At 33.2% G+C, this 25,810-nt stretch overlaps 4 protein-coding genes across 4 annotated transcripts; 1 reads left to right on the top strand and 3 right to left on the bottom strand.

Annotated features, from left to right (window-relative positions):
* Positions 1–3,601: 3,601 nt before the first annotated feature.
* On the bottom strand, positions 3,602–8,544 carry LOC109705968 (citrate synthase, glyoxysomal-like). The gene is made up of 13 exons (XM_020226783.1): positions 8,164–8,544; positions 7,709–7,889; positions 7,543–7,628; positions 7,012–7,116; positions 6,392–6,454; positions 6,022–6,131; positions 5,742–5,861; positions 5,589–5,664; positions 5,199–5,272; positions 4,971–5,091; positions 4,689–4,786; positions 4,487–4,610; positions 3,602–3,961 (listed from the first exon to the last, which is right to left on the bottom strand). Exons 1-13 carry the CDS (start codon positions 8,413–8,415, stop codon positions 3,830–3,832), a joined length of 1,542 nt encoding a protein of 513 aa, XP_020082372.1. The 5' UTR covers positions 8,416–8,544; the 3' UTR covers positions 3,602–3,829.
* A 2,959-nt stretch (positions 8,545–11,503) lies between these two features.
* LOC109705964 (transcription elongation factor 1 homolog) lies at positions 11,504–13,867 on the top strand. The gene is made up of 5 exons (XM_020226778.1): positions 11,504–11,656; positions 12,251–12,398; positions 12,501–12,571; positions 13,492–13,513; positions 13,600–13,867. The coding sequence occupies exons 2-5, from the start codon at positions 12,286–12,288 to the stop codon at positions 13,658–13,660; spliced, it is 267 nt and encodes an 88-aa protein (XP_020082367.1). The 5' UTR covers positions 11,504–11,656; positions 12,251–12,285; the 3' UTR covers positions 13,661–13,867.
* A 192-nt stretch (positions 13,868–14,059) lies between these two features.
* LOC109705963 (ubiquinone biosynthesis O-methyltransferase, mitochondrial-like) lies at positions 14,060–18,856 on the bottom strand. The gene is made up of 9 exons (XM_020226777.1): positions 18,486–18,856; positions 18,068–18,157; positions 17,543–17,621; positions 16,397–16,474; positions 15,967–16,015; positions 15,514–15,563; positions 15,252–15,401; positions 14,554–14,634; positions 14,060–14,456 (listed from the first exon to the last, which is right to left on the bottom strand). The coding sequence occupies exons 1-9, from the start codon at positions 18,770–18,772 to the stop codon at positions 14,349–14,351; spliced, it is 972 nt and encodes a 323-aa protein (XP_020082366.1). The 5' UTR covers positions 18,773–18,856; the 3' UTR covers positions 14,060–14,348.
* Positions 18,857–19,101: 245 nt separating this feature from the next.
* On the bottom strand, positions 19,102–23,913 carry LOC109705965 (protein HEADING DATE 3A-like). Its single transcript, XM_020226779.1, has 4 exons — positions 23,542–23,913; positions 20,458–20,519; positions 20,337–20,377; positions 19,102–19,682 (listed from the first exon to the last, which is right to left on the bottom strand). The coding sequence occupies exons 1-4, from the start codon at positions 23,731–23,733 to the stop codon at positions 19,447–19,449; spliced, it is 531 nt and encodes a 176-aa protein (XP_020082368.1). The 5' UTR covers positions 23,734–23,913; the 3' UTR covers positions 19,102–19,446.
* Positions 23,914–25,810: the final 1,897 nt, after the last annotated feature.

Genomic DNA, 25,810 nt, shown 5'->3' with positions numbered 1-25,810 from the left:
TAAAGAATATCTTATCCGGGATTGGGATTAGCATTATTATAATTATAATAATAATAATAATAAAAATCCCCTCTTTGGACCATTTTGTCAAACACCTTAACTGCGGGTAACATCGCAACAAAAAGGAAGTGGGCCTCTCACAGTGTCGCACACTCCCTCTTGAGGTGTGAACGAGAGCTGCGTCCATCAATGATTGCCCCTCTCGTCCGTGTAGCTATCGTAGATATTTACTCGTTTTTTCTTTTTTTGTTAACTGCAGAGGTTGAAAATGGAAAGGGTGGGGTGATAATGTGAGATATGATATCGCGTCATTTGGTATAATATACAATAAAATAGTAATTACTAGTAATTACTATATAGGACCTGATTCTGAAAACAATTTTAGATTAAAATTTTTATTTGATATGATTTCTTTTTTTTCGCCATGTTGTTAAGTAGAATTCAAGAATAATCTGATAATTTTATCCTTTCAATATTTACTTTCCTATATTATAGAATACAGCATTATTTGATAAATATTGATTTTTAATTTTTTATCCTAAGATTTTTTTTTTATTCTTGAAAGAGTACGATTTATTCAACAAATTTCTATTTTTATATCTACTTTTGAGATGATTGAATTTTTCAAAATTTCATATTTATCCGCACAATAACATAAGTTTATCTTATCACACACTTTTAAATTAAAAGTAATAAATATATCAGTAGAAGTACGAAGCACTTTAGATTATACCATAAAATATAATTAATAAGTCAGAATCATTTATTCTAATTAATTATTTAGTCAAATTTAAAAATAAAGTTGAAAGAATATGTTTAAATTTTGACTCAAAATGTGGTTGCTCGGCATCCATATTCCATAAATTTCACCCACCTACGGTCGTAAGTTTTAAATGATTCCCAGCGTGATAATATAAAATATGCTTTGTATGTCAAAGCAATGGGCGTGTCACAATTGAACAATTAATTGGTTATTACATTTAGTCAACGGTCAACTTACTCAGACATTTCAAATCTAAGTAGGCTGGTCATAATAGTCAAAGAAACCATTATTCGCAAAGTTGACTCTTATACGAATGCTAAATGAGCGTAAATTATATATTAGCATGCATAATACAAAGCATTTTTTTTATCTTTTATTTCTCTTTACTAATAAATTTTATGTGTACTTCGGAATATACTCATAATATTATCGATGAGTTAGCTTATAAATGTGACAAAATAGTATGTTATTTATATATATTTTTTTAAGAGAGATAGGTAGTATATTACCCGCTTCATTTATTTTATTTAGAAATAAATTTAGCTGGAAATGTGAATCAACTAGGATTCGAACTTAGGTCTCGGGTATCAACCACCAAATCCTTTGCCACTTGCTCTAGGGACAGTCGGTTTTCATGTTATTTATGATTTTGAAATCGATTTTCATGTTGTTGTTAACTTCGAAATTTGAAAAGTATGTCCTTCTGTGTACCGTATTAAATAAAAACTTAATTACATTGTATTATACCGTATTTTAATATTGATTGCTATTTTTTTAAAGATATCACTAAGCTAGTTTTTTTTTACATCAATTTTTACACTCCTATCAATAAATCTAATGTTTTAGATAAAAATTAACAATTATATTAAGGAGTACTAGCTAAATAGTAAGACAAAAACAAAATGATCTTCAAGAGAGATTTATTAAAAGCCTTTATGATTTCTTTTTTTAACTCTCTTTGTTTTCTTACTTCTAGCTTTTTCTTCTTCTTTTTTTTTGTCAAAACAGACCAAATATAGGCCATGCTATTTCTAAACAGTATTTTTTTTTAAACAAAATTTAGTCTAAATTATAGGTTTAGTACCTATAAGCTTATAGATTGACAAAGAAATGATAACTTAATAATGTCTTTGAAACAAATTAATACAGTATAAAAAATAAAAAAAAAAATATCCCAATGTACAACATGGTGGAGTGTAACTGAACCTTATATAATAAAAAATAGATATATGATACTTACTATCACAGCTAAGTCATTCACAAAGTAAGCATAATTTCCACGTGATATCAAGGGCATGTTTGGTTCGCTTATTTTTTTACCATTGAATTGGAATCGAAATGAATGAGTCCGTTTGTGGGTGTTTGGTACGGAGGAGTCCCATTCCAATTCTTGATTCCCGAACGGAATGGGAATCCCCCAATCACTATTTTTTTTCAATTCGGTCATTTAGGCCGGATAGGAAGTTGAATCTGAATGGAATAAATATTTATTTGGATTAAATTTATTTTTTCAACTTTTTTAATTAAAATATAAGTTTAAATTTAGAAATTAAATTTATAATTTTAAATTTAATTTGAATTTAAATTAAAATTTAATCAAGTATTTTGAATCTAACTTATAAATTTGAATTTAAATTAAAATTTAATTTATATGAAATTTTATTCAAATTTTATTTAAAACTTAAATTAAATTTATGGATTCAAATTAAAATTAAAATTATAATTTTAAGTTTGAATTTGAATAAATTGAAATTTAGTTTTATATTTTGAATTATCTACTCAACTTCAAAGTTTATTTTTTTTAAAAAAAATAGATTTAAAATTTTGACATTATTTCAAAATTTTGATGTAAATTTTTAATATTTAATTCTTAATTTGAATTTAAATTAATATATTACAAAGAAAAAGTTAATATATTAATTTGATTACGTTTTTTATATCTATATGAACCAAACACCGACAATAAAAATAATTTATTCCAATTCCGATTTAGGTAACGAACCAAACAGAATTACCTCCGATTCTAGCTTATTTCGGTTCCAATTCTGATTCCGATTTCGACTTCGAACCAAACGCGGCCCAGGTGTGTGGGACAGCTAGATAATAACATCTGAAAACGAAAAGAGGATTTATTATTATTATTATTATTATTCCTTTTGAACATCTAAAAACAAAAGGAGAATTTTTATTTATTTATTTTTCCCGACTCGTAGAGCCGGCTCGTTCAACAGCATATATCCCGATTTAGCGTGTATAGCACCATCCAAAGTAAAATACTACATGCAAATTTTTTTAAAAAAATTTAGTTAACAAAAGAAAAAGTTGAGAAAACTATTGATCTAAAAATTTCATTTATAGGCTAGGAAAAAGGTACAAGGGCGGCGCAACACTAAAAAATTCATCAAAAGTATTAGTCACATGACAAAATAGTTCATATAAACCCAATGTTTACCCACTGCAATTCCACAACAGTGTAAAAGAAGGAATAGATCAAATTTAAGTTTCTTTGTTCACCGACCGTCCCTAACGCAAGTGGCAAAAAATTTGATGGTTGATACTCGAAATACAAATTTGAATCCTAATTTATTCACATTTCCAGCTAAGTTTATTTCTAAATGAAATAAACAAAAGCGAGTAGTATACAATCTTTCTCTCAAAAAAAAAAAAAAAAATTGTTTCTTTGTTCACGACAATTCCATAGCATCTGGCACAATGAATCATGCCCAATTAGTAGTTCGCTTCAAGTTGACTAAACCAACCAAAGAATAATAAATAGCTCTTCTTTCATTTAACAAGCCAGGACCAATAATTAAGGCACATTTTCACATTTTTAGTACAGAGGCGAAAAAGAAATTTGCATCTTTGATTTTCACTTATTTAAGCAATATAGCAATTATTGGGTAAAAGTTACAGGTTGACAACATCGTCGCTTAATTTATTTTAGATATTATGGCCTTCCTCAAAACCAAAAACACTAAAGGTCTCATTACAGATAAACACATAGTCGACCTCCATTATATATGTAAGAAGGAAGAGAATTTATTTTGTTAAGCTAAAGCTAGATAACTATATACGGGAACCCGCCAGACGCCGCCTTGTAGCATTTGAAACAGCAACCTGCCCAAGCTTGTCCTCATCATTGGATACCGTTCGCTCTTGGAGAGGCGTGTAATGGCGGAGCCATACACCAGTATATACCTAGAAGTCAAAGGAAGCCATTAAGGCATAGTTGTCAGTAAGACTCTGCTCCAACTTGTTAATGTGAGGATTAACGGTCGTGTCGAATCTATAAGGAAATTGATGCAACACTACTTTCGGAGTACAGAAACAAAAGCACATTATGTAGTCTCCAACCCAAGTTGCTATCCACCAAGAACTGGCTAAAGAACCTGCAGCTGAACATTGAGATCAATGCCCATTGTACATATCTAAGCAAAAACTTGCATTGAGATTAATGCTTCTTTCTAGTCAATTAAGGAAACAGTAAGACAATGATAACCACCGTTCTACCTTCCGACCAACATGAAAAAAATCAGACTCTGCATCTAATTAGAGCATCCCTTCTTCAACATCAAGTTTCCACTAATCTGTGGGAATTTTACTAGTAATAATTATTTTATTTGGCCAATCAGGTCCCATCATAAGCAGCTAATACTATAAACATGAAGTCACATAGCTCAATCATGCTTGTCATGTTGAGATTTTTATTATTTATATACTGACCTGTTGTGGCCTCATGATCTTCGTATCAGGATCATCAAGTGATTCTCGCCAATGAGCTAAGTATCCAGCCATTCTAGGGATGGCAAACAGAACAGGAAAGAATTCTGTAGGGAAGCCCATTGCCCTAATCACCAAAACAATTTTGTCAACTCCTGATACAATAGATTCAAAGGATATATACACACTTGTCTTTAATGTGTACCTGTAAATTAGGCCTGAATAGAAGTCCACATTGGGATAAAGCTTCCTCTTAATAAAATACTCATCAGATAGTGCAGCTTTTTCCAATGCAATAGCTACCTAAAACATAGAGAGTTCAAATAATATTTGGAATCACCGACCAGAACTGAACTTATATGGAAGGAAAACACTTACATTAAGCCAACAATGAAAAACAACAGAAAATTGTTTGCTTCACTATTGCTGACAAAAGAGTATGATGAAAATGATATTTTTTTCTTTGTTGAAGGAAAAAAAAAATGACCTCAATTAAAGGATCTCGTCCAACGATTGAGAAGACTTCCTCTGCTAATTTGCGGATGACTTTGGCACGGGGATCATAGTTTTTGTACACGCGATGACCAAAACCTGACATCTTCCGCTTCCTGGGCGATCCAATAAGCATAGAGTTAGCATCTGACAATATTTGATTCTCTTGGTTTAATCAGGCTTAGCTATATGAAAACTAACAGAGAAAAATTATATGAATCACCTGTTCTTCACTCCTTCAATGAAGTCTGGTATATTCTCAACTGTTCCTATCTCGTTCAGCATTTTGAGGACGGCCTGGCATTTGCAAGGTACATGACATTTATCACACATTCATTGAGACATATGTTTCTAGACTAGAAGTAAACCATGTTACGAAGCCATAATACAAAGTTGATTTTCTTAACATCAAAAAAAAAGAGGCGATAAAAGTTCAGCTACATTATGTTTGTTCACTGATCTTGAAGAAATGTGCTTTCCACTTTTTGATAATATTATATATTTAAAAAAAACGACCAAAAGAAAGGCACATGACCTGGTTTCAACTAGCTATTTATCAACAAGCCATACTCTGATTACAATAATAAAAAAGATAATGAAGAGAACTCAATACCTCATTCGCCCCTCCATGAAGTGGACCATACAAGGCTCCGACAGCTCCCGCAAGAGCAGTAAAGACATCAACACCACTTCAGATGTAATACAGCAAATTAGGCATAAACATGTCACATTTCAAACATTTAAGAGGACAGATAAGATCGCATACCTTGAAGCAAGATGCCTAGCTGCAGCTGTAGAGCAGTTCATCTCATGTTCTGCGTGGAGGATGAAGAGGATATCAAGAACTCTAGCTAGTCGAGTATTCGGTTTGTATGACCTGTTACCCCTGTTAGAAATATGATAAAAAAACTGATCTATGAGACTTAGAACCAAAAGTCTAAACTAACCTATATATCCTCATTGATTATATAACATATGTCCATTAATGCTTCAAAATTCCAATAAACATATTTATGTAAAACACCGCTTACAAGAACTGAACTTACAAAGAGTCCAACATATACAAGAAGTTCTCTGAGTAAGAGAAGTTGTTCGAAGGAAGAACTGGAGGCCTTCCTGCCAACCTCAAGTAGGCTGCAGCTGCTATTGTTGGTACCTGAAGAAATAAGGAAATCCATTAGAGCAACTTTAGAGAAGCAGTCATTGTTTTCTCCAGATATAAATTAAAAAACATGACTCATAATCACATGTTCTCAGAAATTTACAAAGATAATTGAGGCTAGCTAATGCTGAGGCAAATACCCACAAGCTATAATGGAGCAAGGTTTTCCAATTATTTAATTGAGAAAATTATTATTATTTGAGCATCAAAATATGTTCATATACTGCCATGATTAAAGAGAGTAACACAGTTACCTTTCCAAGTATCCGAACAATTTGCTTATCTCTTAATTGCTTCGACTTGTATAGATCTTGGCCCTGCAAAGGTAGAAGAATGTCTGGTCAAGATATACCAAGGTGAGCAAGTGTTACTTTATACGTACTCACACTTCATCAAATGAATCATTAACCTAACATGAATTTCAGGATTTTTGCTTAAGTATCTCAATCTCAAAGCAGTTAAAATGGACACTCAAACCTCCGCTAGAAATTTTCATATTCCAAGAAAAAAGAACTAAAAGCAAAGCATTCAGCAACCTAAATAAACCACAAGAATTTGCTCCTTTCTAGACAATGATCGTTAGCCTATTGTAACTCATTTCTGCACAAATATAATAGCTGACAACGTTAACTTACTGTTATTGGGTGTAATTTAAAAGCTATTAATTTGTTAATCAATAATCATAGGCTGAAAATAGTAAAACAGGCTGCAAAGGCTAAAGGCATAATATAACAACAGCCTTTGTTTCATAGAATCCTTTTCCCACGTTCCAAAAAAAATGAAGTGAGTAGGTTGCGACCTTTCGCTCTCTCTCTCACACACAAAAAAAAAAAGAAATAAAGAATCCTGTTGCCACTTATTTGTAGATACTTACTCTAAGAGCAGGATTTGCATCTGGATGAAAGACGGAAAGTGCACTCATTGCACAAACAAGAACACCCATTGGATGTGCATCATGAGGCATCCCCTGTATGATATCCTGACATCGAGAAATTAACAAGGAGCTGGTTACTTTTGACCCAACCTGGAAATGATAATTTTCTAGGGCAAAATGCTCAATGGGTCTTCAACCTTCTTGATGATTTAAGCGAGGTTCTCAACCTTTCAATGTTACAACTGGTACAATTGGTCCTTTAAATTTTCATTAGTTGCAATCTCGCCCATTCTGGTAACATCAACTTGGTTCTGAGTAGGAGACTGGCAATACGCGGCCAATTCAATCCAGTTTTTCCGTCAATGTATTGAAGAGGGGAAGAACGAAAAGAGATTGAAAGATTAGGACCTAATTGAAACAACTTAAAGGTCGGAGCCTCATAGAAAGGTTTGGAACCCTGGTGCACTTCGCCCTAATTTTGTATTATCTGACACAATGGTGAGAAAAAAAACAGCAATGGAAGGGACAAACCAAAACTCCCTGAGGAACTGCAGAATGCTGAGAAATTGCAAACTCCCAGTCCACCAACTGGCTCTTCGAAGGCAAATTTCCATACACTGGGAAAAGCATACCAAATTTGTTATCGTAAATGCACCCAATCATCCAAATTAACCAATTATCGAACAACCAAACTTACTCAAGAGATAGGCCACCTCCGGATAAGAGCTGCTTTCCGCTAACTCCTCAATTGGGTAGCCTCTATAACGAAGAATCCCTTCATCTCCATCAATATAACAGATGGATGAACGTACTGGAGCAGTGTTAAGATATCCAGGATCGTAGAGTTTGAGTCCCTTGTCATTTTTGCCCGTTGTGATCTGTGAAATATCAAAAAGATTTTGTTTTCCACAATTTTTTCTTAGAATTAAGCCCATTGAAAAAGTAAAATTGAGTTGATGGAAATATTCAACGAAAAATGCAAACATTTTGGCAAATTGGAACCAATTACGCCTATGACAGATCACACAACGAAAGTTCATCATTTATTAAACAACGACAGCCAAAAACTGGGGTTCCAATCACATTAAACCAACATCGGAGACTCATTTCCCAATTAACATCTAAAAAAAGATCAAAAGAGGCGACTTTTACCTTCTTAAAATCCGTAGCCCGAACAGTTCCTTCGTCAGATATCTTAAACTCGAACTTCTTCCCGGATCTCCCATCGATCACCGCTAGCGACCCTCCGAGGTTCCTCGGAGGCGGCGGGATCTCCTGCACCGAGACGGGGGACCTCTCCAGCGGCGAAGCACCACCTCCCGCGGCGGAGACGGCGGCGAGGTGGCCGGAGAGGACGGCGAGGCGAGCGCGAGCAAGAGCAGAGTGATCGAACGCGCCTTCCATTCTCCTACGCCGAGAGAGATCGGAAATTGTGCGATCCGAAACCCTAGATTTCGTGTGGGAGAGAAGCGTAGGAGAGCTGGTCAAGTAAAGTGGAGGAGATCGGCGAAGTTGATGTGTTTATTATTTGCTAGTGGAGTTTAGCCGCGTACATATATACAGGTCAAATTTACTGGTCATGTTAATCGGTCTCTTTGTTTCTAGAAGATACAATCATTCAAGATGGGGATGAGGTTAGGCGGTGGGCCCCAGCTTTTTGGATGGATCGGGTCCTTTTCTCAGTGCGCGTTAAAAATGTGTTCGAGGAAAAAGTTCGTTCTCAAATTAAGGGGTGTTTGGCCTATCTTTTAAAAAACACTTTTTAGTTAAAAAATAATTTTCGGTTTAATAGAACGGTTGGTAATTTCATTTTTAAAATCTGATTCTGCTTCTCAGAATTAGAAAACTGATTTTGAAGGCTCCAGAATCAGAAGCAGAAAAAAAATTGCTTCTTGAAATCTGATTCTAATTTTGAACTCAAACTTTAAATTTCTATTTTTATTTTAAATTCAATATTTATATTTAAATTTAATTTAAAATTTTAATTTTTAGATTTATTTTTTAATTTTTTAATTTTAAATTTTGAAAAATAAATTTCAAACTTTAAAATTTTAATTTTAATTTTAATTTTCAAATATCAAATTTTAGATTTTAAATTTTTAAATTTCAAATTTCAAATTTCAAATTTAAGATAAAATTTAAAATTTGAAATTTTAGATTTTAATTTAAAATTTAAAAATTTAAAAATTTAAAAATTTAAATTTTAAATTACAAGTTTTAATCTACAAATTATAAATTTTAAATTTTTAAAATTTTAAAAGAAAAATTTTAAATATTCAAATTTTAAATTTTATATTTTAAATTTCATAATTATTTTAAATTTTAAATTTTAAATTTTAAATTTTAAATTTAAATATATATTTTTAAATATTAAAATTTTATATTTTTAATTTCATAATTATTTATATTTTTAAATATAAATTTTATATTTAAAATTTAAATTTTAAAATTTAAATTTAAATTTACATTTTTAAATATTAAAATTTTATATTTTAAAATTTATAATTATTTTAAATTTTAATTTTTAATTTTTATTTTTATTTTTTAATTTTTAATTTTTAACTTTTAAATTTTAAATTTTAAATTTTAAATTTTTAAAATATTAAGAGATCAAGACTCGCTACTCCGGGAGAAAAGAGGAAAACGTGCAGTCCAACCTTACGGAGACCGAGGGGGACTGCCGAAAAGGAGGCATCAGAAAAGAAGGGTAGGCAGACAAAGCACCCTCGATACTTATATAAAGCATCCTCGACCAAATGTAATTGAAAATAATTTTGGAAAATAATTGATATTGATTAGTTGTAAATCAATTTGATTTTGTTATACCGTTAAGAAAAGGAAACACATTAAGATTAAATGAGAAGATCTCAGTCGTCAGTTAGATGATGACACTGTATTCATTACTGAAGCTCTATTACTAAAACATTGGATGGAGTCTTGTATTGAGTATCTGACCTTGGTATTCCAAAGTGAAAGTCGACTTTTCAATTACAGGCGATATACTTCTGAATCCTGCTCTCGAAAACATTCCCTCTCTGCTTTGGGCTCACCCCGACCCCCCTATCCAAGGGGTAGGCTCCCAAAGCACATTGCGTTATTTTTTAAATTAAAATATTAAAATTTAAATTTTGTACAATTTTGAATTTCAAAAAATTTAATTTTAATTCAAATTTAAATTTAAATTTTAAATTATTTTAAAATAAAATTTAATAAAAATATTAAATTATGCAAACATGAAAAAAATTTTGCCAAACAGTTTTTCAAAATCACTTTTGAAAAATCGATTTTATCTAAACTCAGCCAAACACTCTACAGCTTTTAACTAAAATCACTTCCACAAATCAAAATCACTTTTTCAGAAATCACTTTTTCAGAAGCTAGGCCAAACGGGTCCTAAGGGGACGCTTGGATTTACGAATCTATAGCAAGTGCAGTAATATTTAAGTTTTTCTCAAATATAAATAATTTTTTATTATCTATTTTGACATAATTTATATAGTTTGAAAGTTAAATTTATTTTTTTTATTTTTTATGTAATTTAGTGATAATGAAATTAATTTTTTTAGTTTTATTATTTATTTTGATGTAAGTCAATCCCGTTATTTTCTGAATATAGCAATAAACTTATACTTATAAAATTTAACCTATTAAATAATTAAAAATTTTATTTTATTTAAAGATAATTCTAATTTATAATAAATAAGATAATTCTAATTCATTATAAAGAAAGTAGAGTTTAGATTTTACTATTTAATAATTTTTTTAGAAAAATTATTAAATAGTAAAATAAATATCAAGAAAGCCGAAAATAAATATCAAAGTAAGGAAATTTTGAGTTCCACTCCTCCGCTTACATCAAAACAAACTGCTCCTTCCCGCATGGAAAAAATACCTCAAACTAATTACATTATCATATATATTATATATATGCACTCAACTAATAAAAAAATAAATAAAAAATAATATAATAAAACATTATTAATTCTATGTGTGTTATATTCTGATCGGAAAGATTTTGTCGTGTTTAACAAACTACTGAATTAATTACGTCAAATATTAAATATATTTAATTTAATTATGTAAAATAAGAGTAAAGACTATATTTATTAATAAATTATATAATACTTTGCAAACCAGCATATATATGATAATATTTAATTAGTAAAAAAAGTATAATTACTAGGAGGTAAGAATAATTTATAATGTTTAGATTAATATTCAAAATCATTGAGTTATCTAGTGTGTAAAATATTATAAACTTTTATTTGCAAGCAAAGTATTTTTTTATAAAATAAAATAAAAAGAGATTATTAATAAAAGCATTGTATTTTTAACTATCGCATCAAAATGCCTTTTGGTGGGCGTCCATGGGCAAGCAAAGTAATATAAAAAATAAAAAAAAAGGAGGAAAAAAAATCCATAAAAAGCTCCAATCGGGTCGGATCCAGCAGAAACAGTGACCCGCTAATATTGACTCGCCGACTCGGATAGGGTCGGAGTCCTAGTGCGACTCGGTTTCCAATTCCATGAGCTATATATGACCCACACCACATTATCGATCGAAGGAGACTTTATTCTTCGATTCCAAGCTCTCTTTGCGCAATCTCTCGTTGCGAATCCTCCCTCTCTCTATCGCTCTCTCGAGGTAAAATTTTACATTTATTTTTGTTCTTTTTTATGCTTCTTTTTTTCTTTTTCTCCGATCTAGGGTTTCATCTATGTCGAATTCTTGCCCCTTATATAGTTGCTTTTTATGAAGCGATTCACACGATTAATCGAATTTTTGTTCAAGTGCTCGATTAAAATCAGCTTGTTTGTTTTTAGTTCGATTTGGGACGAATTTAAGGAATTTATCGATACTATTTTTTTTTTTTTCGAAGCCCTGAATCACCTAGGATTTCACAAATTCGTCCTAATTGGGATTCTTGTGTTCATGTAAATGTTGTCGTTCGATTAAAGCGATGCAAATGGGATTCTGAACTAGCTAATTTATTTGTTTGATCCCTTATCCGCTTCATATGTTACCGAATTTGTTACTTCCGTACTAGTATCAAGTAAGAAAATATATCAAATAATAAAATTATTTTAGCAGAAAAATTTCTAGGTTTAATTCATTTTATCATTAATAGGTCAATTGCTTATCAAATTGTTATGAAGAAATTGACTTATTGTTTGCAACAAACTGCTTTGAAACCTGAATTGAAGTGCGGAGCTCCTAATTTGGATTTTAATGTATCAGTGATATTGAGGCTTACGAGTTTTTTAAGTTGAACCATGGGAAAGAGGAAGTCGAGGGCGAAGCCGCCGCCTAAGAAACGAATGGACAAGCTCGATACGGTCTTTTGCTGCCCGTTCTGCAACCACGGGAGTAGCGTCGAGTGTCGCATGTAGGAATCATATTATTCCATGTTTGTACTGAGATTTAAGCTCTGATATTTGGTATATAATTTGTGCTTGACTGTGATTCGATATTCACAATTTGTTTGCAGTGATATGAAGAATCTGATCGGCGAGGCCGCATGCAGAATCTGTCAGGAAAGCTTCAGCACCACCGTTACTGGTAGGTCCATATTTAATTGCCGTAAATCATTTGCACAACAAATGCATATGTTGAAAATATAGCCCACAGATGTTAAACCTAGTACATAAAGTATTAAAAATTGAGAACAAACATGAATCGTTATCAATCAGTTAGTTAAAAATATTGTGAGTATCATAAGTCATATATTTTATGACAACCCCATTTACTTGACCAGTGACAGAAGTTTGACCAAGGGAGATGAGAGTTTTAGGTGTAATCTCGGCTAGAAATTGGGTCTAGAAGTTTCTTACATGGCTTGATTATTGAACCAGGATCTACTACTCCGAACAAGCAATGTGATAGTGTAGTGAAAATGCGACTAACCTGTAGCAGCAAAATACAATCGTCATTTTCTATTGTAGCTAAGTTCAGCTAAATCTTTGTTTACATGTGTGTATTCTAGGTCAGAATATATGGACTATGGACTTTCTAGCTGAATATGCTCTCTATTATAGTTTCTTTATAAACATGGACTTTGCAAGATGGTGTACTGCGGATTGGTACTAGATAAGATGGTAATAGCAGAGAAATCAAGCAGGTGCTACTATTAGAAATCTAGTTTAGAGTACAATGGAACCTGATGTATTTTTTTAATGATCAATATTTCCTTGTAAAAAAGAGTCCAGTCGTGGCAGCTACTAGGGCAATTCCTGGTTAATAGAAAATGATTATTCAGATCGGTGACACATATGGAATGGTGCTCTTCAAGAATTGAAGCCAGATAGTTTAATCATACAAAAGTTACCAAGGAGCCTGTTATTTAGAATAAGCGAGCTTCACCTGTTGCCTCTCTGCATGTATTGCAAAAAGCTATATTAGTCTCTTCTCTGTTTTTACAATTTTCAGTTTTGTTTGGGAATCTCAGTAGCATGCTAACCGAGTTCTCTTCCTCTTTGCAGCACTTACCGAGCCTATTGACATGTAAGTTACTTGACTTGGTAGAGTATATTTTTAACTCTTTGAGAATTAGATAGATATTGATTGTTAAAGTTCTTTTCATCTATCAGATACAGCGAATGGATAGATGAATGTGAACGTGTTAACAATCTTGATGACGACACTGCCTAAGTGCACCTATTTGCTGAAGAGGTTCGTAGTGAGAGTGGAAAAGTGATGCGTATGCTTCTAATTTGTACCATATGATCATGTTGTGTATATCTATGTAGTTGACATGATTTATTATCTTGTAGTGGACTAATGGCTGTTTTCCTCTCAGTCAGCATTTTTATGCTATTTAGCAATTAATTGAGCCTACTATAATTGATGTGTTATAAATCTATTAATGGTGGTTGAGCAAGATACTTATATATCTGATGATGGGAAGCTACCGGCTCTTTCTCTATGGTAGAGACTTGGCTGATTCTATTGAATCAACTTTCCATAGCAGAGCGTTTCTCGTAAGCAAAGCAACACCGTGGGAATATCTTTAACAGTTACGACCAGCCACGATATATGGTACAGCAAAAATTTGGTTCACTTTGCAAAAAAATTTTTAGGTATTCTTCACCAAAAATCATCTTTGAGAAAGTTCTTTTTAGGAGTTCCCGCCTGGTCGTGGCCATTCCATGGCCAATCGTATTCAACATTTTCTGGGTTTGAACAGTGTAAAAATTGAAGGATTACAAAGACAAATTGGCTCCAATAAAATAGCCAATATTAACCATAAAGCCTATTTAAAACAAAACCGAAACAAAAAATAAAAACTAGAAAAAACACGGACTAAAATTCAAGAAGGGAGCACGAATTGAGAAAACGGCTAGGAGGCCTGCTTGACGCCGAAAGCAATGTAATTGACGCTGATATCGTCGGAGAGAGACCATTCTCCGGTCAATGGGTTGTAAAAGACCCCCGCCATTTCCTCTACCTGAACAAAAACATCCAATGCTTTAGCTGTCATACATGGAGTTCAGGCAAAGTATATTATGATTTGAGAACGTCTACAAAAGATAAATGGGGATTACAGAGAATGAAGCTCTCCGCAATATCATGACTAATTCCTCTGGAGTGAGAAATTTGGACCACTCGTGCGTTCCCTTTGGGAGCTGCAAAAAACCAGAAGATCACATTGTACACATCTTGCACAAGTTGCGGTAACAAAATTTGATCCAGACCAGGTGGTCCAAATCCTAAGATAAATGGATCAGGCCACTAAGACTCGTCTGCAATGGTGAGTCCAGAAAAGTTATTTTGCCTAGATTAAAATCCGGGTCCAGGTCCAAGTCCAAACATGAATTCAGATAAACCATGTCATGAAACCTGAATTCCAAAAAAATAGTTAACATACCCAAAGTTTAAATAACTTTGTATTTTTTATTTAAATTAAGCTTTGTTAATAATTTTCTTGATGCATATACATCAGGTTAAGACTAGCGACTGAAGAACTGTTCGAGCAAAAACCATAAAAACCAAGAGCACACGTTGCACTTGGTTTAATATGAAAAAAAAACACAATAGCGCTTTACTTATGATCAAAGAGATTGCATGACTACTCATTATAATTCAGGTGGTATGGTCATGGCTGAACCCAGATTCAAGAATAGGATATTGGTCGCCTTAGTTAAATTGTTATTCTAGTCTAGTAATGGAGAATCCAGATCTGCAACACTACGATCATCTAATAGGAAGCGGATGAAATTAACTACATAAGGAAGAAACAAACCCAATTAAGAATGTGCTCGGCAGTAACTATGGCAGTAGCATATGCTCGCAATGTGCGATTGATGGTAGAGATCACAGTGGCACCACCAGGAGCTGTTAAGGCTCCAAGTGACCTGCAAAAATCTGAGGGATCTGCAACATGCTCAATCACCTGTGAACAAAATCACATTTAGATTTCTGATACGGCGGGTTTCCTTATCTTAAGTTGATTTAGATCTTGATACAAGTGCGCACATAAGATCGAGTGTCGATTGATACCACACCTCAAGAGCAATTGTTGCATCAAATTGCTTATTCAGTCTGACTAAATCCTCTGTAAACCAAAAACTATGTATCAGCTTTTGTATCAGTCTGACATGTCAAGCTAAAATGCATCAAACTTTAACAATTCTAATCATCAAAGCACGATCGTTAGATTTTGAAATTAGCAATCACCTAGATTAAAACTAAGTAAAGAAGGAGAATTCACCAAAAAAAAAAAAAAAAAAAAAAAAAAAAAAAAAGAGAGGAGAGGAAGAAACTTAGTTAACAGAATATTATGTCACATGGTAACTGCAATATTCATCATCTATTCTAGATAACATTATGGGATGCCACCGAGAAACATGATTCCATAAGTGTTTACACACGTTATGTATTAATATTGATTTGAAATTAGCAAACTATTAATGCACCAATTTTTTGAAGCTCACAGTAGTTGAGGAAGAAAAGAGTACCAGCTGTAGTGCAACAATATTCAATAGATGCAGTCAGGGGATCTGATGCCTGAAACACATATAGACGCAAAAGATCATGACATCAGATTTTTTGAATATTTATGTTCTACTCAAACAGCTTGATACAACAAAATATGCATTATAGGTCATCTAATCTGTTTATAATTCACCTCTTGATTTCTCACTAGCAAAAGCTTCTTTTAAGTCGAAAATTCGTTGGTGCATATCATATTGAGGTAAACACAGCATATAAGATTTTTATGTTTTCATTCTATCAGCCAGGAAGTGGGAAGAAGAAAGTTCAAGATGGCAAATAATAAACTCAACGCAGGTAGCAGTTCAAATTAACAGAGGCCTTTTGAGATAAGTGGTTGGAGAAAAATAAACATGTAAAGCTAGTTTTTTAGCTTGACGATGAGAATAACCATACAGCATGAATGCGAGCAATCTTAATGTTCTTTTCCACAGCATCAATGCCTGTAACAGCAGCTCCCAACCGAGCTAGCGGCTGAAAGTGGAACAGGAAAAGGTTATACCATAAAATGAGTAGCTTAAATATGAAGATATTCAAAAATTTAAAAATGACAAACTGTGCTAAATATGGTAATCATTCTTCATGTAAGGCAAAAAACATCAAGACAAGCGGTTCATATGCAATGCAAGAACAGAATGAAATGCCTATGGATATCGTCAATGTTCATAATAACTGAAACAACGATCTTGGAAAAACTACAAAATAAAAAGTTTAGGCCTTGTTCGGCATCATTGCTCTTTTCTTCTTTTTTTTCAAGACACTAATTCTATTATTTCTATATAATTTGATACACCGATGGAAAATTTTTTCTCTTGTTGTCATGGTTTGTTTGCTTGTAACACACTCCGGCCAAGTGGTGGATGACAACTTATTTAACAGCACTTAGGAAGCGAAAAAAAACTGCTTCCAGTCTTAATTTTTGTTGCCAAGTACCTTGAATGTAACAATTGCAAGCAATCTACATCATTTTCTACACTATTTTATATAGAAATTTTATATTAAAAAAAATAGCAACAACACCAAACAGGGCCTTACCTGATCGCTTCTGCCATTAACTGTCAAGAACAAAATATGTCATATATTTCAATTAAACCAACATAAGTTATGGTTCAAAAGATCTCCTTCACATCCCAAGGTGCAGCTCAAGCAAAATCAGAGCACCATTGAGTTGAAATTCTCAAAAACAGCAACACTTAAGGACCTTGAATGACATAGTCTTCACTACAGGGATCTCATGATTATCAGTACTCTGGTCTTTAAATGCAAAAAGAAATTTTCAGCCAGTAAAGAAAAAAATAACTCAACAGCTCTAGCAACATCATCTTGTTATTGTCTTTCTAGCACTCTTCCAGATAGAAGACAGATGTCTGTCAGTTTTTAACAGGTTCATAAATATTCACCTTCTTGTGATCTTCAGGTATATGTCTTGACCATCTTACTCCTTATTGCAAGTAAAACTTAAACGTAAAGACCCCGATTGTCAAAATCTCACCATAAAGATTGGAAAAACAAGAAGGCGGTGCTTTCGCCCAAAGAAATTACCTCTGAAAGAATGCCACCACCACATCCTACATCGATAATTTTTAATCCTTCAAGCGGCCTAGCTGAGTATGGGTCTCTCCTAGGAAAAAGGTCAAGCAGTGAGAACAGAAAAGAATTGGTATGTCGATAATGTGCACTAGGCAACACTGGTAGATAGACTTTTATGGTTGTGTACCAGCCAACATAAACATAAATGCATATAAAATCATCCAACACGAATTGAAAGATACTTTGAGAAATGAACTTTAAGGAAGATCTGCACGTCCCAATACAAGTGATGCACATCAAAGAAACCTTACACAAGGATCTTTGATTTTTCCAATTTGCAAAGCTTACTACGTGTGTGTAAAGCGTTCATTCTTGACCCTAGCGCATGTTCGTCTATATTGCAGTTATACACCACACTTTTCACTACCGTATTTAGAAATCTAATTTAACATCATATAGTCGATCACAGAACCAGCCAGTAAAACTTAAAATCCTCAAATACATAATATGTGAAAATCAAAAATGCCTCAGAAATACCTGAAATGACGACAAAGCGTAGAGCGAATGAAGGATATTCGACTAGGATTAAGCAAGTGCAATGGTTTGAATGGACCTTCGGAATCCCACCTGCTCATTCCATTTTCAGATGTTCATAAAAAACGTATACCAATCACTGCTCTTCGAAATCTGATCAGGACATTGTTCGTGTAATCTATAAATGAAAACAAAGAAGCAAGGAGACGAAGCATTGCTTCATTTTGGCGCGCGCGCATATGATTCTACTAGATTTCGCCATTGATTCATCTGTATACACTCTGCTAAACAGTATATCACTCCCAAATTTCACTTCCATACCTTAAATCAAATCTATCGAGCTATATTATTAAGATTTAATAAAGAAACCCTAAATTGATCAGCAAAAATAAACGAATCGATACTAGGAGAAAGAGATAACCAGGTTTCGGCTATGGCAGCGAATTTGGCGACCTCCGCTGGATTTAGCGAGGAGGCGAAGCTATCGGATCCACTCCCTCCTTTCCCCTCTTCGCCACTCTCCTTAATAGGGATCTGGGGCGCTGCGTCGGAGCGAGATCTCCACTGAAGCAGCGAAGGATAAGCCGAAGCGACCGAGGGGGAGGGAGAGTAGGGAGAGTAGGGATTAGGGTTTTGGAGAGGGGTGCGGTGAAGGAGACGAAGGGTTTTACAGAGATCGCGAGGGAGACGAAGCGATCTCAACGCCATGATTCTCAGGAGAGTCGAGCAGGGAGAGAGGGAGAGGGAATGAGTTAGAGAAGGGTGAGAGTCGAACTCGTGTTAATTCATAAACACAATAAGAATTTTGTTTCAACTTATTATTATTATTATTATTATTTATACGATAAAAAGATTAGATATTATTAATCTAATTATAAATGTTAGATTAATCTTAATCATGAATGAATGACCAGATACAATGTATCCACTTTGATTATATCAAAATTTACTTTTGACGGTATTAATTTTCTTATCCAAAATTTAATTTACTATTTAATCGCATGTATTTTTTTAATTAAAGAAAACGTTTCGAAAACTCTACCAAGTTTTTAGCCAAATATAAATCATCATAATAATTACACGCTTCGTCACATGGTCATGGCCACCAACGGTAACTAATACATGTATAAAAACATATATAAAATGCTCCTCTAATGGAACAGATCATGGATCTCATCAAACATATATAAAGACAGTACATATTTTGCTTATAATATTGACCTTACTACGTACGCATCCTCTTCTCACCATACGTATAGAAATTCGTACGTTATAAGTAGACGAAATATTTCCACTCTATCTCACGCTTACTCGTTGCTTACTTCGCTTGCCGTTATAAGTAGACGAAATATTTTCCAGTCTATCTCACGCTTACTCGTTGCTTACTTCGCTTGCCGAAACCTCCTACCGCCGGAGCCCGACTCCCTCTGGCAGTTGAAGTACGCAGCCGCGACAGGCGAGCCCAAGTTATGCTGGTGTGCGAAGTTGCTCGTGCAGAAGTTTTCGCGCATCAGAGGGACGAAAGCCATCTGGCGACTGCGCTGCTGGTAGAGCACGAATGCGAGCCTGTGGATCCCCATCGCCGGCTGTGGGCTCTCGTAGCGCACAATCTCCCGGCCTGAGATTGTTGCAATTTGTGATCAATGGGTTATTACTGCTACAAAACTGTACAGCTGTATTTGGAGCTGCGGCCAATTTGATTTCGGTGATCATCGTATTGCTTATAGTTATGTTTCGTTCGAGATTCTGCTAATACAATGGTCGGAGAGTGTACTCATGGTTGCTGATCATGTTTGTGGTTATGTTTTGTAAAATTTGGCCTGATTACAATATCACAATAGGAATATTAATTTAAGTGTTTAGTTTCTGGAGTATGATCCTAAACTTAGTTGTTCCTTGTGTAGTAGGAAAAAAGATTATTAATTAATAACCTAAAACATTACTACATCTGCAACACTCAAATATTTCGTTTCTTGGTTTAATGACAAGAGAAAATATTTTCTGGATTAAGTAATTTACAATTGGAATTAGAAAGCTTATTTAACTCTGGTTTGGTTTCAAAGTCTTTAGATTTTTAATTAACCAAATATGTAACTTTTGAAGTTTTTAATTTTTATACAGTAGAGAAGTTATTTTAAAAACTAAACAAAAGTGGCACGTGGGTACTTCTCTTCTTGCCATGCATGTCTTACCCTCAGAATTAGTTAATACTCGCAACAAAGTGCATATCATCATCGATCATATTTACCAGAAGCAGAGATGAATAACTCACCAAAGCTTGCATCTGTTGTTGCGGGAATATCAGTCACCATCCTGTAGATATTCAAAAGATTAGTACAACTTGGTCTCATCTCAATAAGAAGAACACCTGCATTATTACATTCAGAGCTCACCAGTGCAAGTACTCCCTCAGTGTGGGACTGCTGGGGTTTGGGGCATCAGGATCCACCATCACCTTTACAAAATCAAGGAAACAAAATCTAACCATATGTATTGTGTGTATATATATTGAGAAAGATTTAAATATTTGAACATGCAATAAAGTAATTAATATTTGCTTACTGTAACACGGTGATTTCTTACGCAATTCATTTAAAGGGATAATACAAGTACACAATTTTAACTCGTTTAAAGGGCTTATAGATCTTATGGATGCGTCCGCTAAGGAGGGTAGAGAAAAAGCGGATACGGTAGAATTAGATGGAGCAGATGGATACATACTGCGCATTGCTTAATCTCCATTACTCAATCTAAAATACTAGGATATAAGTCAACAAATAATGTGTAAAAGGGTTTGGTGGTTGATATTCGAGATCCAAGTTCGAATCCTAGTTGATTCACATTTCTAGTTAAGTTTATTTCTAAAACGAAATGGGTAGCATGCTACCTATCTCTCAAAAAATCAAAAAAAAAAAAAAAACACAAATGTGTAAGGAGATGAGTACTTCATCTCGAATGGACGAGAGGGAAGCGAAGAGAAGGGGGCGGAGGATCATCGTCGGAGTGAGAAGGGGAAGGAGTTGGTAAAGGGGCAGCGATGAGAGAAGATGCAAAGGTGAGAACGGAGAGAAAGTGTTTAAAAAAATTGCCCTCTTTTGTTATTATGCATGTAAATTCGGTCTATAAGATAATTAAATAGAATATCAAGTAGATTTCTATTGGTAGAAAGTACGTTACTGATTACTGAACTAGAACTTTATCTTCATAAGGTAAAGAGTTAAGAGCACGAGTATAATTAACACTGGTCGACTTTAACTGGTCTCCAAACTAATGCAATTTTTATCATTATATATAGCCTATAATGTATATGATATAGCTACTATACTACTTATATACCTATACTACATGTGAGTTTTTAACTTGCTTACTGGACTTCTCAATCCCATTGATTATAAGAATGGCACAGTTTGGAACGATAGTGCAATTTTTTAATTGAGTAGATAGTTACGTTGAATAGTATTATCCATTTGAATAGATAAAAATGATGACAAAAAACATCTAATAATAAAACAATTATAAACTATAAGTTGGTTGGTGATTTTACAAAAAAATATGTTAATAGTCGGACTACTTTGCTTATATATCCCTAGTAATATCAATATGTAATAATTACTCATAGAGCAGGTACCATGAAACGTGTGCCTGCGGCCAAATGAATATAGCATCACGTCAGGCCCTAATTTTTTTTTTTTTTTTTGAGAGATATGTAGTACGCTACCCTGCTTCGTTTATTTCATTTAGAAATAAACTTAGCTGGAAATATGAATCAATTAGGATTCGAACTTGGGTCTCGGATGCCAACCACCAAATCCTTTGCTACTTGCTTTAGGGACGGTCGGTAGGTCAGGCTAATTAATACAGGGCGTTGTGTGGCCGTACGAAGGTAAGAGAGAGGCGGCCTCGCATGCAGAATGGAGATCAAAGTCCGCAGCGGAGTGAAGGTGCTCAACCATTTATTTGACAGTCCAGATATTTCAAAGCAACGGCATAAAAAATTTGATCAGATATTTTTTATATTTTTCTAATTTAGCCTTCTTAATTATGATAAAAAAAAGAACATATAAGATGTAAATGCGTACATTTATTTTCTTCGCATACATAATAGATAATTATCGAACCATATAAATTTTTTTGCATTTTGCATTTTTTTTATGATTTAATTTTTTTATTTTTCATGCTACTGTATTAGTAATGCATGACGGACGATACATATGGTTTTCCAATGGTCTTTCCTGCGGTAAAGAAAGCAGAGGAGCGGACCGAAAAAAGAGGAGAAAAGAGTACTAGGCCCAGGAGAGAGAGAGAGAGAGAGAGAGAGATGGGGGGGGTTGTGGAAAAGAAAAGGAAAGCAAAGCAAAGCCAAAGAAAGAAAGATAGGACCTGGGGCATCTCTGCAGCGGCTCGAAAAGTAAGCATCCAAAAGATTCATCAACATCAACAAAGTTCAAGAATCCTCACTGGATGTAGCAAAATAAATTAAAAAGGTTCCAAGAAGAAGAACGGCCGGGGTGTTCGAGGTAGGGGATGGGGCGCAAAATGAGGTTAAAAACAGGACCCAAAAAAATAAAAAAATAAAATACAAAACTGAGAAAAGAACAGAACTTAAAAAATAGATGAAATTATATAAAAATGACTTAAATTTTAGGTCGTTCGGGAATAACTATCCAACTCTTAAAATTTTTGACTTTTATTGCCTGAGTTTTTAAATAACTTGATTTAGCTGCTTTTACAAATAGCTGTTTGCACCAGGTGAATTCAAATATTCCTTACACCATACTTGAGTTTAATTTTAGGTAAATAAATGCATCTTAATTTTCGTCAAGTAAAAAAATTATAATTTATTGGACGGCAGCGATAAACTATCAAATGTGATGAGTGACCAAAAATAGGTGCAGTGTTCGAATATATTAATACACTGGATACATGCACGCAATAATTTCTTGCAACTAATAAACAACTAAAATAAGAAAAATAAAAAATAGTTAGTAGAATTAAAATTTTTAAAAATTAGATAGTCGCGTCCGAACAATCTAAAGTTTTTAAAGGTTGACAAATAAAGATGCAGTGTTGGAATGTATGAATGCACCGGATGCCGCGCAATAATTTCTTGCAACTAATAAACAACTAAAATAAAAAAATAAAAACAGTTAGTGAAATTAATTTTTTTAAAAAATTAGATAGTCGCTTCCCACCAATCTAAAATCTCACTGTGGGCATCCCAGTAGACCCAATCTTCTCTTGGTAGCCTCTCTGTCTCTCTGTCTCTCTGTCTCTCATGTTTCCCCTTCCTTTCATCCTCCCCACTCCTCCCATCTTCCTACCTTCCTCCATTCTCTATTTTTTCGCCCACAAGAAGTAGTAAGATCAAATGTGCGAAATAACTGGCGACTTTAAAAGTTTAAGCTGTTAGATAACGGTGTGATAGTATTAATTTTATACTTGATTGTACCAAAATGGATTCTGTAAGATAAACTCACTAGTGTGTAAGACACTCGGAAGCCGGCGCCGCCGATCTCAACCCTAGGTTTGATCGCGACGGCCGACGGTCGAAGGTCCATGCCATTAACCATTGTCCTGTTACTGTAGGAGATCCTAAGAGAAACCGTCCTACGAAATGGCTCCAATACGTCCCCTAGAACATGGTCTAAAGCCAAAGAATCAGTGGTCATTGTGCTAACTCTCTCTCTCTCTATATATATATATATCGATATATATATGTATATATATATATAGAGCAATGAAATTAACTAGCTTGTTGAATGAAATTAGAAAAAGGGTTTATATAGAGTGAGTTGGATGATAAGATGATGGGATAACAGAGAAGAGCTGCATATATTCGCAGCTCAACAGAGTAGAAGAGGAGGGGATGGAGAAGCGAGAGGAGATTGGTGTGCTTTTATCGTAGCTCGACTGAGCGCGAGAATCCATACACCGTCAAATTACGGGAATACCCTTTAGCCGGGTTGAAAAGTCGTTGCTAAATTCTTTGAACTCTTTTATTGTGCCAAAAATAGCTCGGCAAGGCCTATGGTATGGAGTGTACTAAGGCTTATTTTAGTATTGAGATTCATACGACACTAGTAGAAAATATATTGTAATATGCGAAACATAATATTACGTACGAAAACAATAATGATATTTTCCTATTGCACTTTCTCACCGCACATAACACAATCCCTCTGTAATCCCAATAGTTGCCAATACAGTGAGATTTTTTATAAAAAAGGATAATTGCCCATATACTCTTCAAAACTTCAAAAATATCTAATTTATCCTCTCTTTTTTTTCAAATATACCCCTCATATGTTCTTCCGTAATTCAAATATACCTCCGCAGTTACCACCCGTTAAGTTATCTCGAGTTAAACGTGAGTTACATATTTATCAGAGTTTTAAAAAAATTAAAATATTTTTTCGCCCTTAATTTAATGGCAAATAAGAAAAGTCTGTGATGATAAAAGAATATATTTGAAAAGATTAAAAAATAAAGTACTTATTTTGTCCCTAACTTAAGGACAAATGAAAAAAGTTGGTGATGATAGAAGATTATATTTGAAATGATAAAATAATTACTTTATAGAGATAACGGCTGTTACTAACCGTGTACTAATAGAAATTTAACTATAGGGTATATTTGAAATAACTTGAAACATTAAAAGATTAATTTTAATATTAGTCTTCTAAAAGTGATAAATCAGAAAGTCGGAAACTTTCCAGAAATATATAAGCAACTAGATTTTCACCCGTGCGATGCACGGCTAATATAATAATATAGAATAATAAAAATTATTATGTGATGATAATAAAAAAAATTTCTAATTAATTTTATATTTTTTAATAAATAAAAAAATATACTATCAATCTTAATTATAGTACATATTAAGTTACACAAGCTAGAGAAAAAAAAATTTGGACCAAAATAAATATTCAACTAAAATGCAAAATTCAATCCTGCTCTATTATCTATGAATTGGTGTACAAAACAATTTACATTTACATATTGATGTGCGAAATAAAATAATAACTAAAATTGATATGAAAAATTACAAATGACATTAATATTTAAGCATATAATGAGATCAACTAAACTTTAATATTTGACACACATTAGAGTAAGCACACATATATTATGTTTCTACTGTCACTTTTAAGATTCAAAAATATATAGATGTTGATTTTCCAAAAAATATAAAGAAAAAACTTTGTTGCATGAAGATGAAAAGTTACAGGAGTGACAGTAGGGAAAAAAATTACGAAATGAAAATTACAGAAGTAACAGGGAAATAATATGTTCTATTTTAAAGCATCAATATTTAAGAGCGAAAAAAATTACAGGAGTGATGTGAATTTTAAATTTTTTTCTCTTTCCAAAAATATTTCTATCCTTTTTGTACTAATATTTTTATGTCCAGAAATTTTCAACCAATCATTTCAAATAATTAAATAAGTAATAATTTATTCCCAAATAAAAATAAATATTTTTCTTCTCACGCGTAATATCCGCACCGCCAATTCTTTCGCAACATAATATCCATAAATTTCTCAAATATCTCAATGACTTTGAAATAAAATTTCCTTCATTATATGTGATTTTTAATAATATAGTAAAAGATATTAGTTCTTTAGAAAAGCGTGAATTTTTAATTTTTTCTCTTTCCAAAAATGTCTCTATCATTTTTTACTAATATTTTTATGTCCAGAAATTTTCAACCAATCATTTCAAATAATTAACTAAGTAGTAATTTAT

Source organism: Ananas comosus, unplaced genomic scaffold (assembly GCF_001540865.1).
Source record: "Ananas comosus cultivar F153 unplaced genomic scaffold, ASM154086v1, whole genome shotgun sequence".
Taxonomy (NCBI): domain Eukaryota; kingdom Viridiplantae; phylum Streptophyta; class Magnoliopsida; order Poales; family Bromeliaceae; genus Ananas; species Ananas comosus.
Note: the sequence above shows the minus strand (reverse complement) of the source record. Positions and strands in the feature narration are given on the sequence as shown.

Bases quoted from the DNA above. Each gene is read 5' to 3' on its own strand.
- LOC109705965 (XM_020226779.1), bottom strand. From the start codon at position 23,733: ATGACCACTGATTCTTTGGCTTTAGACCATGTTCTAGGGGACGTATTG. The intron at 20,378-20,457 runs GTGAGCTCTGAA...GAATATCTACAG, and splicing joins CTGAGGGAGTACTTGCACTG to GATGGTGACTGATATTCCCG. The intron at 19,683-20,336 runs GTGAGTTATTCA...CAACAATCTCAG, and splicing joins AACAACAGATGCAAGCTTTG to GCCGGGAGATTGTGCGCTAC.
- LOC109705968 (XM_020226783.1), bottom strand. From the start codon at position 8,415: ATGGAAGGCGCGTTCGATCACTCTGCTCTTGCTCGCGCTCGCCTCGCC. The intron at 6,455-7,011 runs GTAAGTATCTAC...CTACCTTTGCAG, and splicing joins ATGCAAATCCTGCTCTTAGA to GGCCAAGATCTATACAAGTC. The intron at 5,665-5,741 runs GTATGCGATCTT...TTACATCTGAAG, and splicing joins GCTAGGCATCTTGCTTCAAG to TGGTGTTGATGTCTTTACTG.
- LOC109705963 (XM_020226777.1), bottom strand. From the start codon at position 18,772: ATGGCGTTGAGATCGCTTCGTCTCCCTCGCGATCTCTGTAAAACCCTT. The intron at 17,622-18,067 runs GTATTTCTGAGG...CCTTTTTCCTAG, and splicing joins ACGCTTTGTCGTCATTTCAG to GAGAGACCCATACTCAGCTA. The intron at 14,635-15,251 runs GTTTGTTTCTTC...GGTTTTTTGCAG, and splicing joins CCGAGCACATTCTTAATTGG to CTCCCAAAGGGAACGCACGA.
- LOC109705964 (XM_020226778.1), top strand. From the start codon at position 12,286: ATGGGAAAGAGGAAGTCGAGGGCGAAGCCGCCGCCTAAGAAACGAATG. The intron at 12,399-12,500 runs GTAGGAATCATA...ATTTGTTTGCAG, and splicing joins AGTAGCGTCGAGTGTCGCAT to TGATATGAAGAATCTGATCG. The intron at 12,572-13,491 runs GTAGGTCCATAT...TCCTCTTTGCAG, and splicing joins CTTCAGCACCACCGTTACTG to CACTTACCGAGCCTATTGAC.